Below are 20,891 nucleotides of genomic sequence, written 5' to 3'. Positions count from 1 at the left end.
TCTCAATGCCCTTCTAGCTTGGCCCCAGTTAAAGACTCGGGGGTTCATCAGGTTTCAGTCGGACAACATCACGACTGTAGCTTACATCAACCATCAAGGAGGGACAAGAAGCTCCCTAGCAATGATAGAAGTATCAAAGATAATTCGCTGGGCAGAGTCTCACTCTTGCCACCTGTCAGCAATCCACATCCCGGGAGTGGAGAACTGGGAGGCGGATTTCTTGAGTCGCCAGACTCTTCATCCGGGGGAGTGGGAACTTCATCCGGAGGTCTTTGCCCAAATACTTCAACGTTGGGGCATACCAGAGATAGACCTCATGGCGTCTCGCCAGAACGCCAAACTTCCTCGCTACGGATCCAGATCCAGGGATCCGGGAGCGGTTCTGATAGATGCTTTGACAGCACCTTGGAACTTCAGGATGGCTTATGTGTTTCCACCCTTCCCACTGCTTCCTCGATTGATTGCCAAAATCAAACAGGAGAGAGCATCAGTGATTCTAATAGCGCCTGCATGGCCGCGCAGGACTTGGTATGCAGATCTAGTGGACATGTCATCCTGTCCGCCTTGGTCTCTACCTCTAAGACAGGACCTTCTGATTCAGGGTCCATTCAAACATCAAAGTCTAACTTCTCTGAAGCTGACTGCTTGGAAATTGAACGCTTGATTTTATCAAAACGTGGTTTTTCTGAGTCGGTTATTGATACCCTGATACAGGCTAGGAAGCCTGTTACCAGAAAGATTTACCATAAAATATGGCGTAAATACCTATACTGGTGTGAATCCAAAGGTTAGGATTCCTAGGATATTGTCTTTTCTACAAGAAGGTTTAGAAAAGGGTTTATCGGCTAGCTCATTAAAGGGACAGATCTCAGCTCTGTCCATCTTGTTACACAGGCGTCTGTCAGAAAATTCAGACATCCAGGCCTTTTGTCAGGCTTTAGCTAGGATCAAGCCTGTGTTTAAAACTGTTGCTCCGCCATGGAGTTTAAACTTAGTTCTTAACGTTTTACAGGGTGTTCCGTTTGAACCCCTTCATTCCATTGATATAAAATTGTTATCTTGGAAAGTTCTATTTTTAATGGCTATTTCCTCGGCTCGAAGAGTCTCTGAGTTATCAGCCCTACATTGTGATTCTCCTTATCTGATTTTTCACTCGGACAAGGTAGTTCTGCGTACTAAACCTGGGTTCTTACCTAAGGTAGTCACTAACAGGAATATCAATCAAGAGATTGTTGTTCCATCCTTGTGTCCAAATCCTTCTTCAAAGAAGGAACGTCTTCTACACAATCTGGATGTAGTTCGTGCCCTCAAGTTCTACTTGCAGGCAACTAAAGATTTTCGCCAAACTTCTTCCCTGTTTGTCGTTTATTCTGGACAGAGGAGAGGTCAAAAAGCTTCTGCTACCTCTCTCTCTTTTTGGCTTCGTAGCATAATACGTTTAGCCTATGAGACTGCTGGACAGCAGCCTCCTGAAAGAATTACAGCTCATTCCACTAGAGCTGTGGCTTCCACTTGGGCCTTTAGGAATGAGGCCTCTGTTGAACAGATTTGCAAGGCTGCAACTTGGTCTTCGCTTCATACTTTTTCCAAATTTTACAAATTTGACACTTTTGCTTCTTCAGAGGCTATTTTTGGGAGAAAGGTTCTTCAGGCAGTGGTTCCTTCTGTATAATGAGCCTGCCTATCCCTCCCGTCATCCGTGTACTTTTGCTTTGGTATTGGTATCCCAGAAGTAATGATGACCCGTGGACTGATCACACATAACAGAAGAAAACATAATTTATGCTTACCTGATAAATTCCTTTCTTCTGTTGTGTGATCAGTCCACGGCCCGCCCTGTTTTTTAAGGCAGGTACATATTTTTTAAATTATAATTCAGTCACCACTACACCCTTGGTTTCTCCTTTCTCGTTGGTCTTTGGTCGAATGACTGGAGGTGACGTAGAGGGGAGGAACTATATAGCAACTCTGCTGGGTGAATCCTCTTGCACTTCCTGTAGGGGAGCAGATAATATCCCAGAAGTAATGATGACCCGTGGACTGATCACACAACAGAAGAAAGGAATTTATCAGGTAAGCATAAATTATGTTTTTTAGGTTAGGGTTTGGGCCTGCAATAGAGCTAACTGCCCTTTTGAGGGCAATGCCCATCCAAATGCTCTTTTCAGGGCAATGGGGAGCTTAGGTTTTTTAGTTAGTATTTTATTTGGGGGGTTGGTTGTGTGGGTGGTGGGTTTTACTGTTGGGGGGTTGTTTGTATTTTTTTTTTACAGGTAAAAGAGCTGATTACTTTGGGGCAATGCCCCACAAAAGGCCCTTTTAAGGGCTATTGATAGTTTAGTTTAGGCTAGGTTTTTTTTTTTTTTTGGGGGGGGGGGGGCTTTTTTTTATTTTGATAGGGCTATTAGATTAGGTGTAATTAGTTTAAATATCTTGTAATTTGTTATTATTTTCTGTAATTTAGTGGGGGGTTTTGTACTTTAGCTAATTGTATGTAATTTATTTAATTGTATTTAATTTAGGTAAATTATTTAATTGTAGTGTAGTGTTAGGTGTTAGTGTAACTTAGATTAGGTTGTATTTTACAGGTACTTTTGTATTTATTTTAGCTAGGTAGTTATTCAATAGTAACTATTTAGTAACTATTCTACCTAGTTAAAATAAATACAAACTTGCCTGTAAAATAAAAATAAACCCTAAGCTAGCTACAATTTAACTATTAGTTATATTGTAGCTAGCTTAGGGTTTATTTTATAGGTAAGTATTTAGTTTTAAATAGGAATTGTATAGGTAATAATATTAATATTTATTTAGATTTATTGTAATTATATTTAAGTTAGGGGATGTTAGGGTTAGACTTAGGTTTAGGGGTTAATACATTTAGTATAGTGGGGTCGATGTTGGGGGCGGCAGATTAGGGGTTAATAAATGTAGGTAAGTGGCGGCGATGTTAGGGACGGCAGATTAGGGGTTAATAATATTTAACAAATTTTTGCGAGGCGGGAGTGCGGCAGTTTAGGGGTTAATATGTTTATTATAGTGGCAGCGACATTGGGGGTGGCAGATTAGGGGTTAATAAGTGTAGTTAGGTTCCGGCGACATTGGGGGAGGGAGATTAGGGGTTAATAAATATAATGTAGGTGTCGGCGATGTTGGGGGCAGCAGATTAGGGGTTCATAAATATAATGTAGGCGTCGGCGGTGTCCGGAGCGGCAGATTAGGGGTTAGTAAGTATAATGTAGGCGGCGGCGGTCTCCGGAGCGGCAGATTAGGGGTTAGTAAGTATAATGTAGGTGGCGACGATGTTGGGGGCGGCAGATTATGGGTTAATAAGTGTAAAATTAGGGGTGTTTAGACTCGGGGTTCATGTTAGGGTGTTGGGTGTAAACTTAACTTTTATTTCCCCATAGGAATCAATGGAGCTGCGTTACTGAGTTTTACGCTGCTTTTTGGCTGGTGTTAGACTTTTTCTCAGACGGCTTTCCCCATTGATTCCTATGGGGAAATCGTGCACGAGCACGTACAACCAGCTCACCGCTGACTTAAGCAGCGCTGGTATTGGAGTGCGGTAAGGAGCACAATTTTGCTCAACGCTCACTTCTTGTCTTTTAACGCCGGGTTTGTAAAAACCTGTAATACCAGTGCTGCAGGTAAGTGAGCGGTGAGAAAAAACTGCTTGTCAGCACCGCATAGCTTCTAACGCAAAACTCGTAATCGGGCCGTATGTCTGAATCATGAAAGAAAAGGTTTGGGTTTCATGTTTAAGTTTATTTTATCTTCGTAGAAAATCAGAGTTATCATCTCCAGGGTACATCCTTGTAAATAAATAGTAGAATGTCTATTAACATAATTAAATAATTGTAATCTAATAAGAATATGTGACAAAAACAAACATGCTTCTGTGTTTAGTCAAAGTTAAAGTAATCATTCTGTAATATTCATGGATAGGAGGCCACAAAAATGTCAACATTTGCTTTTAGAAGTACTGAAGGAACAGTAAAGTCAATATTTAACTCATGTTTCAGGTAGAGCATGCAATCTTAAGCAATTTCCCAATTTATATGATCAAATATGGTTGATTTTCCTAGTATCCTTTGTTGAGGAACATACCTAAGTAGGCTCAGCAGCAGCAATGCTCTGATGGGAGCTAGCTGGTGATTGGTGGTTGCACATATATGCCTTGTGTCATTGACCAAACAAATGTGTTCAGATAGACCCCAGTAGTGCATTGATGCTCCTGAGCCCAGTCTTCAATAGGTGATAGCAAGAGAACAAAGCATATTAGATAATAGAAGTAAATTGGAAAGTTGCTTAAATTGCATGCTCCATTTAACTCATGAAAATTTAATTTTGAATTTACTGTCCTTTTAAGGATGCATTGTCAAATTAACACTATTACCTAAACAGAATGGATAGCAGTTAAAAACCGAATGAGAGTTTCATTCATCAAATCGTTAGTAGATACTTATCTTCAGAGATATTTCACTCTGAACTCTATAGGGATAAGAGCCGAAGCGCCGGTCGCCATTTACAGCATTTCATTGACAGATGACTCATCTGCAATAAACAAAACGTTGTTTCTCCCCGGGCAGTGACGTTTGTGTAGCGATTTGATGAATGAAACTCTCATTCATTTTTTAACTGCAATTGTTTCAGTTTAGGTAATAGTGTTAGCTTGACATTCACTTTAAAGAATGTTGTAGGCATCTCCATATTGCATAATAAAGAGCAGCATTAAATGAGCAGTAAACTGTCACTCTGGAAGCTACTTTCTTTTATATTGATCAAGGAAGGAGTACTTTGCAATAAATGGTAAAAGCATTAATTAGAAAGACGTGACAGCTTATGTTACATTGTTCTATTCACAATGAAGCTCCAGAATCTTATACAAGATTACAATGCTTAAGAGAGACAGAAGTATAAATGTTTAATTAACACTAAATATAGAACACAGCTGTGGCTATAATTTCTGAAACAGCATTATACAGAATATAGTTGTCACCAAATGACCATCAATTGTGAAACAACATGACCTGAAGAACCTTTTGTCTTTTTCCCATTGGAGCAGCTCTGGAGAAATTATATAATTTGTTTACTGCTTTCTCAGCTTGCTATATAAATGCCTTTATATGTTTTAAGCATTAATTGTGGTAATTCAAAATGGCTGAAGGCAAAATACAGGATTCAGTATTTGTTTATATTATACTCATATTTATACACAGCAGCATATTGCTGTAATAGTTGTAATTTGGCATTTGTTGGATTTTTGTTTTGGTCTTAAACATTTCATATTTTTACCATTTACTTGGTCAGCAATTTTTTTTTGAGTGCCACATTGGTTGCTTGTGCCACAGGGTTGCCATCTTTGTACTTACATACTATACATTCCTGTGGAAGCAGCATAACACATGTTTATTTATCCATAAGTTAGCTGAAAGTATTGTCTTTGCCTTTAACTTTTTTGTTTGAATTTAGGAGATACTCCAAATTTAAATTGGAAGTTAGAAAACCGGTTTTGATTGTGTACTAACCAAATGTGTTTCTTTTCCATATTTTAGAACTGAAGATTTTATAATTATTTAGTTTATAAAATGTATTTATTTCATCTGTCTCGTGTCTACATTTAAAGGTATAGGAACGTCAAAATTAAACTTGCATGATTCAGATAAAGCATGTCATTTTAATACACTTTTAAATTCACTTCTATTTTCAAATGTGTTCCGTTCTCTTAGTATCCCTTGTTAAAAAATGAATACGCACATATCATACACTAGTGGGAGCTGCTGCTAATTGGTGCCTGCACACATTTGTTTCTTGTGATTGGCTAAATAGAAATTTTCAGCTTCCTGACAGTAGTGCAATGCTGTCCCTTCAGCAACAGATAACAAGAGAATGAAGAAAATTTGATAATAGAATTAAATTGGAAAGTTGTTTAAAATTGTATGTTCTATCTGAATAATACATTTTTTTTGGGGGGGGGGGGGGTTTACTATCCCTTTAAAGGACAGTCTAGTCAAAATTTATTTTTCATGATTCAGATAGGGCATGCAATTTTAAACAAATTTCCAATTTACTTTTATCATCAAATTTGCTTTGTTCTCTTGGTTTTCTTTTCTAAGCCCTTTTCTTTTCTAAGCTCATTTCTAAGCCCTTGAAAGCGGCCACTTATCTCAGTGCATTTTGACAGTTTTTCACAGCTAGACAGAGCTAGTTCATGTGTGCTATATAGATAACATTGTGCTCACTCCCGTGAAGTTATCCATAAGTCAGCACTGATTGGCTAAATTACAAGTCTGTCAAAAGAACTGAGATAAGGGGGCAGTCTGCAGATGCTTAGATACAAGGCTATCACAGAGGTAAAAAGTATATTAATATAATGTGCTGGTTATGCAAAACTGGGTAATTGGCAATAAAGAGATTATCTATTTCCTTCTTAATACAGGGAGAGTCCACAGCTGCATTCATTACTTGTGGGAAATACAGAACCTGGCCACCAGGAGGAGGCAAAGACACCCCAGCCAAAGGCTTAAATACCTCCCCCACTTCCCTCACCCCCCAGTCATTCTTTGCTTTCGTCACAGGAGGGGGGAATCCGATTGAGATTCTCAGGGCGTCCGTACCTATCCCATGTTTCCCATAAAGAGGTCATGGTCAGGGATCTTCAGACAGAGTCGAGAGCAGTGACGTCATCTTGGGTCTGTGGAATGAGATCTCTTTGGTGCGGTTCCCTCTGAGGCTTCAGAAGCAGAACCTCCAGGGTCAGAGTTTGCTGACTTGATTCCTCCGACTGAGGAGGATTTAGCATTTAGATTTAGAATGGCACGCCTGCGTTTACTTCTGAGAAAGGTTTTGGTGATTTTAGAGCTTCCCAGTACTGATCCGTCAGTTGAATCTCAGTCCTCTAAATCAGATAGTGATCTTGACTAGACGAGTGGAGAGGAATGGAGATCCTATTCCTTATCGTCTAGATATTTGTTTTTATTTTTAATTTGTTATTTAGAAACCCAGTTCCGAGCTCTATGGGGGGTTTGTGTCGTATGACAGGCTGGACCTGTTTTTGTTTGCACACTCCTTTGGCTGTCACTTTCGTGCGCTTGCCTGTTTTCTTTTGCTCGTCAGTTTCGGATAGTTATTTTTTTTTAGAGCTCTGGGTTGTTGTATAAACTCTTTTTAGGAAGATGTTTCGTCGCATGGGATTTTTGGGTACTAACGATTTTGATGGTCGCGATTGTTGGAGACTTCCGGTGGAAGCATCTAGGTCTCTGTTCGGGCTGATGGTTCCCTCGAGAATTTTGAGACAAGATTTAAGCCTCAAGGCTTATATTTATTTAGTTTGATTATTGTCAGTTTTTCTAGCATTGCTGGAACTTAAGAATTTTCTGTTTAGCCCTTGAGTGTTCTGGCAGATATGTCGTATCCTTGATGACAGGCAGGACCTGTTTTGAGTTACTAGTTAAGTCTGCACTTTCTTTCTACATAAGAGAAGGAGTTATTTCTAGCTATTCCGGTCCAGGCAGAGCAGGTTCATCTATCCTAGGCAGGACCTGTTTTAAGTACTATCTTGGATGGGCGCTTGATGCTGGATCATATTGGATCCAGGGGCCCTAGAGGCCGAAGCTAGGTTTCACATTCTGTTTTTCTGGACAAGTTTTTTCCTCTCTTGATTTTGTCTTTCGGCAGAGAGAGGGAAGTTTTTCAGGTGACTTTTGGAGTCAATGTCCCGGTACCTATCGCACGGTGAGAATATTTTCATTCCACTGTTGGTGCATGGTCCAATAAGGGGAGGAACCTCCCGTCCTATTTGGATTTTATGATTCTTAAGCAGAGCTTATTAGATCTCCTTTTTAAGGGAGAATATAAGGGTTGCTCTACCTTTGTTCAGGAAGAAGGCTATCTTTCTTGTTTTATTCTTTTGAACGAATCCGGTTCTTAAGGACCGTGTTCTTCGATGGGCAGCCCTATATTTTTTTCTTCTGACACCTTTTTCACCCTGATATTTCTCCTACTGTTCCTTGTTCCCTCTGTAGAATGACTGGGGGATGAGGGAAGTGGGGGAGGTATTTAAGCCTTTGGCTGGGGTGTCTTTACCGCCTCCTGGTGGCCAGGTTCTGTATTTCCCACAAGTAATGAATGCAACTGTGGATTCTCCCTGTATAGAAGGAAAGGAAATGATCTGGTAAGCATAATTTGTTATTTTTTAACAATAAATATTCTGCAGTAGACTGTCCCTTTAACTCAGAGGAACAGTGGGTGATTATTAATTTATATTGCTTAATTAACTTAAATGTTCTGTCTCTCCCCTGTACCAGAGGCCTGGAAAATCGTGCTCACAGTGAGCAGTTCAGCACCTACTTCCGACTGCCAAAAGAAGAGTCTCTGAAAGAGGTTCATGAGTGCCTTCTGTGGATGCCTTTCAGCCACACCAATGCATTGGGGAAGATGTGTGTTTCTGAAAACTACATATGCTTTGCAAGCCATGATGGCAGCATGTATTCCACAGTCATTCCTGTAAGAGAGGTAAGTCTAGTTGTTAAAGGGACAGTTTAGCCAAAATTAAACTTTCATGATTCAGATAGGGAATGCAATTTTAAACAACTTTCCAGTTTACTTTTATCATGAAATTTGCTTTGTTCTCTTGATATTCTTTGTTGAAAGCTAAACCTAGGTAGGTTCATATGCTAATTTCTAAGCCCTTGAAGGCCTCCTCTTATATCAGTGCATTATGACCGTTTTCTTCTCTTTTGAATAAACATTTTTGTAAATAAATCTTCAATTTGTAAGCTAGTGATTAACTGGGCCTTTAGTATACGTAATGTCTAAACCATAACTAATGTCTAGAGTGTTTCAATGAATTCCTTTTTTTTTTTTTTTTTTTTTTTTTACATATTAGCTTTTTGATTGGTGTGTGTGTGTATGTATATATATATATATATATATATATATATATGTACATGTATGTGCGTATGTATGTATATATATATATATATATATATATATATATATATATATATATATATATATATATATATATATATATATAAAAAAGTGAAAAGTAGAAAGCACTCACTGGACTGTAGACAGCAATTTACATCAAATAAAATTTATTGTGACGTTTCGGGACCAACAGCGTCCCTTCCTCTGACAAGCAACAAGTGAAAAAACCAAACATTTATAGACCCATACAACACTCCCCTAGGTGAACTGCCAATGAGAATGTGCCGTGTGCAAAAGTTGAGCCGTGTGCAAAACAAGCATAGGTCCCTATAATTAGGGTAAGATATAGTGAATAATGTTTTAAATATGTAAGTGTATATAAACTTATGCGTGATCCTATGTGAACAAACTACAAATATGTCTGATAGCCCCCAAGACCTGACCGATCTACTGAAACTGATAAAAAATCTATACCGGACATCTAGTAAAAATAAAAACAACAAAGTGCCTGATAGGTGGAATATGACATACCCCCGTGTTTTGATAGACCAAACAGTTTCGTCATCGGTAGTCACGCCCTGTTCCATATTATTGGTCAATCATTATGGAGACAACAAGAGTTCTAATTGGCTAACTAGGCGCAGATAGTTACGTCAAGCCGTCACACACAGCAGCAATATGAACGGTTGCCTTGGTGACACAAGTAAACATTTCCGTGTATCGCAACTTTACCGCGTCTCTCAAAATCCGTAACACACAAACGTCACGCCGCGACACATACCAGCTCCGGCGGTTGTCCTGGCAACCAATATAAACAACCACGTGGAGTGGTAGCCGAGCTTAACCACATCGCCCTAATACCGTCAACCATTGTAATGCCCGAGATCGCACTGCCTTATCATCAAAACAAAAATAATAATACAAAGTTATACTATCAAACCCAAACCGTACCAAGATCATTGCCGTAACATTATGGCAAACCACTGCACATCCGACTAACTGGTTGCCATAGTAACCCAAGCATAAACATCAACCCCCAATCGAGGTCTCGCTATGTTCTATATATAACAAAACATAGGGGGTCTAAAGGCGCCCACCTGGCCATCACAATAGAGTTGTAGGAATAATAGCAAAAAGTAAAAAGGAACAATCGTTCTTTAATATAGAAAAGTGTATCTATAATGTCCTAGTATGGGACCACACACGTGTTCCAGTCACTCAAACTGACCCATGCTAGAAAACTTATCTAAAAGACATATCGAAAAAACACATATACATGAATAGACAATCCCTGCCACATTTCATGCCGTAATGTATAATTCAAAACGTGTAAACCAATAATACTTATAAAGGGAACAACAAACCCCATCAGACAAACACAACATCTCTGTTCCCTCCAAACAGAAGGGCAGACACAATCAGCAAAAATTACAACCACAGTGATAAATGTGACCCCAATCAGAAATCTAAATAGGTGGCTCAAGATTGGGACCTGCACCCACTGTGTCCATACTGCTAGTGTATAAGCCATACAATACCCCTGTGGCAGTTATATATCTTAAACCACCAAATCTAAAAAAATACCCGAAACCATCTCCACCTATCTGTGGCCAACACACAAAAAGGGCCTTCAGCCACATGTGATAACCGAATTCCATATCGAAAAAGGACGCTTTATCATCCCACAACCCTATATAATCAGGACCGTGACCCATGTATAGGAGGCATATCAGACGCACAGAACCCATAGTGTGTGTGATATGTGACGTAGCTCTCATAAAAACAGATTAAAAACAAAACAAAACACACCTCATATTTACACAAGTTGAAATTAAAACTAATAAAAATGGAAAAATATGGAAAACAATATACTTGAAAAACTTCATTCAAGAATAATAGAGGACATGTAAGCCCTAATAAGGTTATGGCAAGGCCACCACAAGAAATTAGAACCAAATTGGACAAACAGAGGATAACTAGAGAATGAAACTTAGACTCTCATTTCACCATCACCATGTAATGCAGGGTGATAGATACAGGATCAATAGATCAATGGGCTCTCGTAAGATCAATGGACTCTCATAAGACCTAGTCTTTATAGGAAGTTCTGCCATCCCGTTTGGATGTTGAGGCCTCTCGGGGCCAGTGTACATAGTTCATGAATCCAACGTGCTTCTTTTTGTAACAAGATCTTGGCTCTTTTTCCTCCTCGTCTTAAAACTGGCACGTGGTCAATGATTCTAAACCGCAGATCACTCACTGTGTGTCATGCTTCTAGTAAGTGGCGTGCCACCGGATGTTCCGCCTTCCCGGAATTTATCGCCGCTCTAATGCTCGACCGGTGATTCGCCATTCTCACTCTGGCATCGTCAGTAGTCTTTCCAGTATAGAATTTCCCGCAGGGGCAATTGAGAAGATATATGATAAACTGGGTTGTGCACGTCAAAAAATACTTAATCTGATATCTTTTGCGACGATCAGGATGTTGAAATGTCGTGCCCGTGTGCATGCTGTTACAGGTTACACAACAAATGCATTTATAGCATCCCACTTTTTTCTTCAGCCAAGTTTGTTTATCATTTTTTGAAGAGATATCGGTCTTCATTAGCATGTCTCCCAAACTCTTGCCTCTACGGTATGCCAATCTTGGTGCCGACCAGTCAGCAAATGGCAATGTAGGATCACTCTGAAGTATTTTCCATTCCTCTTTGACTGCTTGAGCAATCTGATATTGGTCTGGATTATATGTTGTCACAAATGTAAGTTGGGGATTGGTTACGGTGTTTTGGATTTGTTGCTTATTTTGAGATGAGAGAGCCCGTTCCAATTGATTCTCTAGGTTCTTTTTATTATAACCTTGTTGGAGAAATCTTTGTGTCATTTCTGACATTTGCGTCTGCATCAGGTCATCGTCGGTATTGTTTCTTATTACCCTTTGGTATTGTGCTTTCGGAATATTACGTATGAGTGCTGGCTGGTGGCAACTTCTGGCGTGTAGCAGTGTGTTGCGATCCGTTTTCTTCCTGAACAGTGTGGTACCCAGTCCATTGGAGGTTTTGAATACTCTATCATCAAGAAAATCAACTGTGGCATTGTTGAACGTATGTTGAAATTTGATAGTACTATCCATCCCATTTAGGGTATGGATCCAATTATCCAACGCTTGTTCCCCATTTCTCCATATAAGGAACACGCCATCTATGTAACGACAATAAAAAGAAATGGCATCCATTTCATACACCTTCATCTGGATAGATTCATAATCAGCCATAAATAGATTGGCCAGCGATGGGGCCATGTTTGACCCCATCGCGGTCCCTTCTATCTGTAGATAAAAATTATTCTCAAAACGGAAGAAATTATTTTCCAAGCATATCGTTAGGAGATCAACCATGACTTCTTCTGGAGGTCCCACATATGGACTCTTTCGCAGATGGTTAACTACAGCTGCAATCTCCAATTTGTGGGGGATAACCGTGTAAAGGCTGCATACATCCATCGTCACAAGGAGGTCAGTTGGCTGTATATCATTTAGTTGGATGATGGATTGGATGAAAGCATTAGAATCTTGTGTGTAAGATTTCATTCTCTTGACCATTGGTTGTAGATGAAAATCCAGGAATTCAGCAAGTGGTTGTAGGAGTGATCCCCTCGCCGAGACGATAGGCCTCCCTGGGGGATTATTGGGATCCTTATGGATTTTCGGTAGTGTGTAGATGATAGGTGTTATCGGATAGTCTCTTTTCAAGAATTTTTGCTCTTGTGTGGTAATACTCCCCATCTCACACCACCTGTCAAGTTTCTCATCAATGTATCTTTTCAATTGATTCGTTGGATCCGTTTGTAAAATCCTGTAAGTCTTTTTGTCTGTTATTTGGCCCAAGAGTTCTATTCAATACTGTTGTAGATCCATCACGACCACCGCTCCACCCTTGTCTGCCGGGCGTATTATAATGGTCGTATCCTCAGTTAGTGACTTGAGTGCCTGTCTCTCATCCTTGGTTAGGTTGTCCATTCTTCTCCTATTAGGGATGTTTTTGGAGACTTGGCTCAGATAGTTTGTGTATGCGGTAATGGCTGGATTCTGTGATCTTGGATCAAATGTCCCAGGAGTACGAAAAGGTGTAATCTCACTATTGTCCATCTTGTAGAATTCTTTAAGTCTCAAATTCCTGCCAAATTTTTGTATATCGATATATGTATCAAATGGATTAGACTTTGTTGTCGGAACAAAAGATAAACCTTTGTTCAATAGGGAGGTCTCTGATTGTGACAGTGGTCTTGAGCTGATATTGAATACATTGTTCATCTCCTCTGTCTCGGAGGGCGGCATGACATGCCCCCCCCTCCTCGTATGTGGCCTGTGCCTCTTCCTAAAAAATGAACCGAGGGAGTATGTGATGAGCTATATGAGGTACTGGTATTGCTTGTTCCTCTCATATTGTCCCACTGTTGGCCTCTACTTGCCCCTCTGGATCTTGTAGTGATGCCTCGGTATGTAGAATCTCCACTTGTTGTTGCCATCTCTGGGTCTGAACTGTCGCCAGAGCTGGTGTCCACCGTGTTAATGTTTCTTTTTGTGAACCTTCTCTCACGTCTGGATCTGAAGTTTTGTCTTTCATCTGGAGATAACATCCAGCGGTATACACTCTTATACGTGTAATCTTGAGTTACTGTTTGGAGCTTCCGGTTTTTAAACGCAATGAGTTCTTGTTTGTATAACTTGATTTGTAGTGTCAATTTATCAATCCAATCCACAGATTTATCTGCTCTAAGTGTATTGAGTTGTTCAGCTTCAAAAGTTTGAATTTCAATTCTCACTTCTTGAAGTAATCGTCCAGCTTCTCTAATCACAAGGAGCATAAGGTCGAAAGAACATTTGTTGAGAATTTTGCACCAATTGGTACAAAACTCAGCATTTGATCTCCCAATAGTGGGGATGTTCTTTACCCTGAAGCCCCTTGGTATTAATCTTTTTTTGTGATAATCGGATAAATATATTCCATGGAGGTTTAGATCTATTTCTCGTTGCTTAAGTTTCGCCAGGGTGTTATATAGAGACTGGCACGACTCCTCGGTTTGTTGTTCTTCAATGGAGCCAAATCTAATAGCCTCTGCATCTTCATCTGTAAATGTAAAGATATCTTCATGTCTCTCCTCTGTGTTCTCACTCTGAGACACATTAGATGTTTCCATATTTCCACTGTTAAGTTCAGTCATAATGATAGAAAATGAGGCACAGATGATGAGAAAAGGGAATGAATATTAGTTAATTCAACCCAACTGTGGGTGCACTGTACTGTAGGAGCATAGGTAAAGATGTATTGTAGTATATGCACTCTCACCAACACACTACAACTTGCCAGGGTGCTGTAGCCAGGTATGTAAAAGCGAAAAGTAGAAAGCACTCACTGGACTGTAGACAGCAATTTACATCAAATAAAATTTATTGTGACGTTTCGGGACCAACAGCGTCCCTTCCTCTGACAAGCAACAAGTGAAAAAACCAAACATTTATAGACCCATACAACACTCCCCTAGGTGAACTGCCAATGAGAATGTGCCGTGTGCAAAAGTTGAGCCGTGTGCAAAACAAGCATAGGTCCCTATAATTAGGGTAAGATATAGTGAATAATGTTTTAAATATGTAAGTGTATATAAACTTATGCGTGATCCTATGTGAACAAACTACAAATATGTCTGATAGCCCCCAAGACATGACCGATCTACTGAAACTGATAAAAAAATCTATACCGGACATCTAGTAAAAATAAAAACAACAAAGTGCCTGATAGGTGGAATATGACATACCCCCGTGTTTTGATAGGCCAAGCAGTTTCGTCATCGGTAGTCACGCCCTGTTCCATATTATTGGTCAATCATTATGGAGACAACAAGAGTTCTAATTGGCTAACTAGGCGCAGATAGTTACGTCAAGCCGTCACACACAGCAGCAATATGAACGGTTGCCTTGGTGACACAAGTAAACATTTCCGTGTATCGCAACTTTACCGCGTCTCTCAAAATCCGTAACACACAAACGTCACGCCGCGACGCATACCAGCTCCGGCGGTTGTCCTGGCAACCAATATAAACAACCACGTACAGTGGTAGCCGAGCTTAACCACATCGCCCTAATACCGTCAACCATTGTAATGCCCGAGATCGCACTGCCTTATCATCTTAACAAAAATAATAATACAAAGTTATACTATCAAACCCAAACCGTACCAAGATCATCGCCATAACATTATGGCAAACCACTGCACATCCGACTACCTGGTTGCCATAGTAACCCAATCATAAACATCAACCCCCAATCGAGGTCTCGCTATGTTCTATATATAACAAAACATAGACATGTGTTCCAGTCACTCAAACTGACCCATGCTAGAAAACTTATCAAAAAGACATATCGAAAAAACACATATACATGAATAGACAATCCCTGCCACATTTCATGCCGTAATGTATAATTCAAAACGTGTAAACCAATAATACTTATAAAGGGAACAACAAACCCCATCAGACAAACACAACATCTCTGTTCCCTCCAAACAGAAGGGCAGACACAATCAGCAAAAATTACAACCACAGTGATAAATGTGACCCCAATCAGAAATCTAAATAGGTGGCTCAAGATTGGGACCTGCACCCACCTTGTCCATACTGCTAGTGTATAAGCCATACAATACCCCTGTGACAGTTATATATATAAGGCAACCGTTCATATTGCTGCTGTGTGTGACGGCTTGACGTAACTATCTGCGCCTAGTTAGCCAATTAGAACTCTTGTTGTCTCCATAATGATTGACCAATAATATGGAACAGGGCGTGACTACCGATGACGAAACTGCTTGGCCTATCAAAACACGGGGGTATGTCATATTCCACCTATCAGGCACTTTGTTGTTTTTATTTTTACTAGATGTCCGGTATAGATTTTTTATCAATTTCAGTAGATCGGTCATGTCTTGGGGGCTATCAGACATATTTGTAGTTTGTTCACATAGGATCACGCATAAGTTTATATACACTTACATATTTAAAACATTATTCACTATATCTTACCCTAATTATAGGGACCTATGCTTGTTTTGCACACGGCTCAACTTTTGCACACGGCACATTCTCATTGGCAGTTCACCTAGGGGAGTGTTGTATGGGTCTATAAATGTTTGTTTTTTTCACTTGTTGCTTGTCAGAGGAAGGGACGCTGTTGGTCCCGAAACGTCACAATAAATTTTATTTGATGTAAATTGCTGTCTACAGTCCAGTGAGTGCTTTCTACTTTTCGCTTTTACATACCTGGCTACAGCACCCTGGCAAGTTGTAGTGTGTTGGTGAGAGTGCATATACTACAATACATCTTTATATATATATATATATATATATCTATATATATATATATACAGTATCTCACAAAAGTGAGTACTCCCCTCACATTTTTGTAAATATTTTATTATATCTTTTCATGTGACAACACTAAAGAAATGACACTTTGCTACAATGTAAAGTAGTGAGTGTACAGCCTGTATAACAGTGTAAATTTGCTCTCCCCTCAAAATAACTCAACACACAGACATTAATGTCTAAACCTTTAGCAACAAAAGTGAGTACACCACTAAGTGGAATTGTCCATATTGGGCCCAAAATGTCAATATTTTGTGTGGCCACCATTATTTTCCAGCACTGCTTTAACCCTCTTGGGCATGGAGTTCACCAGAGCTTCACAGGTTGCCACTGGAGTCCTCTTCCACTCCTCCATGACGACATCACAGTGCTGGTGGATGTTAGAGACCTTGCGCTCCTCCACCTTCTGTTTGAGGATGCCCCACAGACACTCAATAGGGTTTAGGTCTGGAGACATGCTTGGCCAGTCCATCACCTTTACCCTCAGCTTCTTTAGCAAGGCAGTGGTCGTCTTGGAGGTGTCGTTATCATGTTGGAATATTGCCCTGCGGCCCAGTCTCCAAAGGGAGGGGATCATGCTCTGCTTCAGTATGTCACAGTACATGTTGGCATTCATGGTTCCCTCAATGAACTGTAGCTCTCCTGTGCCGGCAGCACTCATGCAGGCCCAAAACATGACACTCCCACCACCATGCTTGACTGTAGGCAAGACACACTTGTCTTTGTACTTCTCACCTGGTTTCCACTACACACGCTTGACACCATCTGAACCAAATAAGTTTATCTTGGTCTCTTCGGACCACAGGACATGGTTCCAGTAAATTATTTCCTTAGTCTTTCTTGTGCATCATCTTAAGAAGAGGCTTTCATCTGGAACGACAGCCATGCAGACCAATTTGATGCAGGCTGACCCCCCACCCCTTCAACCTCTGCAGCAATGCTGGCAGCATTCATACGTCTATTTCCCAAAGACAACCTCTGGATACGACGCTGAGCATGTGCACTCAACTTCTTTGGTCGACCATGGCGATGCCTGTTTTGAGTGAAACCTGTCCTGTGAAACCGCTGTATGGTCTTGCTCATGGTGCTGTAGCTCAGTTTGAGGGTCTTGGCAATCTTAGCCTATGCCATTGTTATGTAAAGCAAAAATTCTTTTTTTCAGATCCTCAGAGAGTTCTTTGCCATGAGGTGCCATGTTGAACTTACAGTGACCAGTATGAGAGCGTGTGAGAGCGATAACACCAAATTTAGCACACCTGCTCCCGATTCACACCTGAGACCTTGTTACACTAATAAGTCACATGAGGGAAAATGGCTAATTGGGCCCAATTTGGACATTTCCACTTAGGGGTGTACTCACTTTTGTTACCAACTGTTTAGACATTAATGGCTGTGTGTTGACCAATAGGTTGCGACTTGCTGTTAACTTTTAATGAATTTATTATTTTAATCAATATATTTTTATTTGTGTATGTATGTTCTCATTGATATTGATATTGTACTTTATTGTTTCGTAGGCATCAATGTATTAAGATACAATTATTTTGCAACACATCTTAAAGTGTATAAGTAATTAACATCTAGCTCAATTAAAGCTGGGATTGTCTACTCTGCATAGAGGTTGCAACAATGTTGGCATATGTTGTATATATTTAAGAATTTAAAATTGTGGTTTTTGCACTTGAAATAAATACCAATATTATTACCAAATAGCGGTTTGCACATTTTTCTAGCGCTGTTACCATTTGTAATTCATATATATATATATATATATATATATATATATATATATATATATATATATATATATATATATATATATATATATATAGTGTCCAGTCTACAGCCCAACCGTCCTGTTGTCAACTGCCTGGGTGCAAAAATGTAAATAAATATAGCCAAAAAAGGAATGCACTCTCAGGACTTACACAAAAACCAATTGATTTTTGTGAAAGACCTGAGAGTGCATTAGTTTTTTGGATATATATATATATATATATATATATATATATATATATATATATATATATATATACTATTTGGATATATATATACTGTTATGACTATTATTACAAGCAAAACTGCTCTTATACGCTGCAAGTGCTTTTTTATTTTTTGTATTTGAACTCTGCAGTGTTCGAAAATTCCTCTTGGAAGGCTAACATTTAGATTTAAAAGAGGATTTCCCAACTACACAATTCAAGTAGAGGTTTGTCTGATGATCTGTCTGTTTGCTCCAAGTCTCCCCCCTTTGAGAAATGTATCAGGAAAAATTAGATGTTTCAGAGATTTATAGATATCAGTCCTCTTCCTCTGAAATTCTTTTTCTTTTCCAGTTTCGTTGAGACCTACAAAAATGATTATGCTTCAGGATCTTGTAGATCTAGGAGTATTCTGTTCCCAGTCAGTTACAGAGTTCTGGATCTTACTCCGTGATTTTAATTGTTCCAAAGATAGATAATTCATTTCATCTAGGGTTAGGCATAAAGTATAAACTGATTTGTGACAACTTTCTCCTTTTAAGATGTAGTCACTCACTTCTATGTGTCATCAATGCCATGAATACTTTATGATCAAAATAGATCTGATGTTTTACCTTCATTTTCCAATCATCCAGATCATTACAATTGTTGTTCTGTGTAGTGGAAATGTTTTAATTTCCAGTTTGTGGCCCTTCATTTCAGGTTGGAAATGGTCTAGCAGCTCTTGCAAAAATTAGGTGACACAGTGTTTTTATGACTCATCTATGCAGAATTCTTGCCAAAGCCTCATCAGCACAGCTGGTTGTTTTATCATACCTAAGGTGCTTAAGACTTGGATGACAGATCAAACTTTCTAAATTATGTGTAGAGTCATATAACCAGTTTAATTTCCCTGGATTTACTATTCTAGACACTAGTTTGGCCAGAGTGTCAAATATTTTGCTAGACTTTGCAAGCAGGAGTGCATGTGAATTAATTTTGCAAAGTAATGTATGGTGGTGTTCATAAAGTCAACCACTTTAGAAGTACTATTTTCACATGAGGCCATTGCTTTTGAGCTTCCTGTCCAAATTACAATGAAATTCCTTAGACTTTTCCCAGAGAATGTATCTCTTTCATCAGTTAAGGTTTTTTTTTAGTTGGTCATTGGCAAGGTAAGGTAAGGGAAGAAGTTGTTCTGGATACCAGTATTTTCTGTTGGAATGCAGATTGGAATATGTGATCAGGCGTTCTCTTAAGTCTTTCCCCTCTTATATATGTTTTAATGTAATGCTACTTTTTCATTAGAAATTTGATGGGTGAAATTGCTTTGGCTGAAGTTACTAGGCTAATAGCGCATCCCTTTTTTTTAAAAAAACGCCAGTATTCTTGTTTGTTGTGCTATTATAGGGAAGACAGAAGAGGAGTTGGTTAGAAAGTGGGAACGTACTTTTGCACAAACCGCTTTGTGTTTAATGGTAGTTACATTTACCAACCATAACACCGGGCATGTAATCTGAGAAGCTACAGGAATAAGAGTTGTCTGACATTTTTTTTTCTTGAAACAGAACACACAGGTAGCAGGGTGCTGTTGCCTTATTTTTGTGTGCTACCTGTGTGTTCTGTTTGAAGTGTACATTAGGACCCTGGAAAGGTGCTGCACCAAGACTTACTCTTATACAATTTACATGGGACATTCTCAAAAGGTGTGTGCTGGTCCTGTTATTTTTTTTTCTTGGTTTCGACCACAGATTAGTGTTTCTCAGAATCAGCAACAAGTGAAAACTACAATTTTCACAAACAGAATGTTACAGTAACAGAATTATACATCATGGATTCTCATGCCTCATGTTTTTGACACAGAACTAATTTCTTGGATGATAAGACTTGTTTGCTCTAGTTCTTCTGTCTTGATAACATTATTGGCTTCTTATTTAGTTTCCCAATCATATGTCTCAGGTTCATTTGTATTTACCAAGATCTAAAAGTGTTTCTAATAATGGTTTGGTTATGGAATTATTGATTCTCATTTCGGGAGGCTCATATAACGGTAACAGCAAGGGCGCATCACAGTATTTGGGTCAACTTTGGGAAATGGTGTGAACATTAGGAATTTTATACAGGTACAAAACCCTTTATCCAAACTGCGTAGCACCAAAAAAGGTTTGGATTTCTGAATATTTGTATATTTGCATTTGTAAAATGGGACAATTTGGAGAGAAGATTGAACCAAGTTTGAACAACAATATCTTCTGTCATTTATGAAATATTTACATGTTCTTAATATAGTTTATACTTTCAAACCTAAAGGTAGTTTTATTTCATTTGTAATACTATTGCGTACACTGAACCATCAGAAAGATTATACAGTACTGTAATCAAAAAGGTAATTGTTGTTTTTAATATAGACTAGAATTTATAGTTTAGAACACAAAAAACAAAGAGGCAGGCAGAGAAGACTGTAACTAACTGGCGGAGAAAAATAACCATTTATAATCATTGTTTTAAATCTGTATTACTGAATAATTCTGCATTTTGGAATTTCCGGATTTTGAGATTTGTACCTGTTTCAAATCAACAGAT

At 39.1% G+C, this 20,891-nt stretch overlaps 1 protein-coding gene across 1 annotated transcript in view; it reads left to right on the top strand.

Moving 5' to 3' along the window:
- TBC1D8B (TBC1 domain family member 8B) overlaps window positions 1–20,891 on the top strand; it is a 283,925-nt gene that overhangs the window by 115,700 nt on the left and 147,334 nt on the right. The window contains exon 6 of the mRNA XM_053699162.1: window positions 8,310–8,517. Within this exon, the coding sequence (XP_053555137.1) occupies window positions 8,310–8,517 (208 nt within the window). The remainder of the gene's footprint in view (window positions 1–8,309; window positions 8,518–20,891) is intronic.

This window comes from Bombina bombina, chromosome 1, assembly GCF_027579735.1.
Source record: "Bombina bombina isolate aBomBom1 chromosome 1, aBomBom1.pri, whole genome shotgun sequence".
Lineage (NCBI taxonomy): Eukaryota > Metazoa > Chordata > Amphibia > Anura > Bombinatoridae > Bombina > Bombina bombina.
The sequence above is the reverse complement of the archived record's forward strand: the minus strand, read 5'-3'. Positions and strand labels throughout refer to the sequence as shown.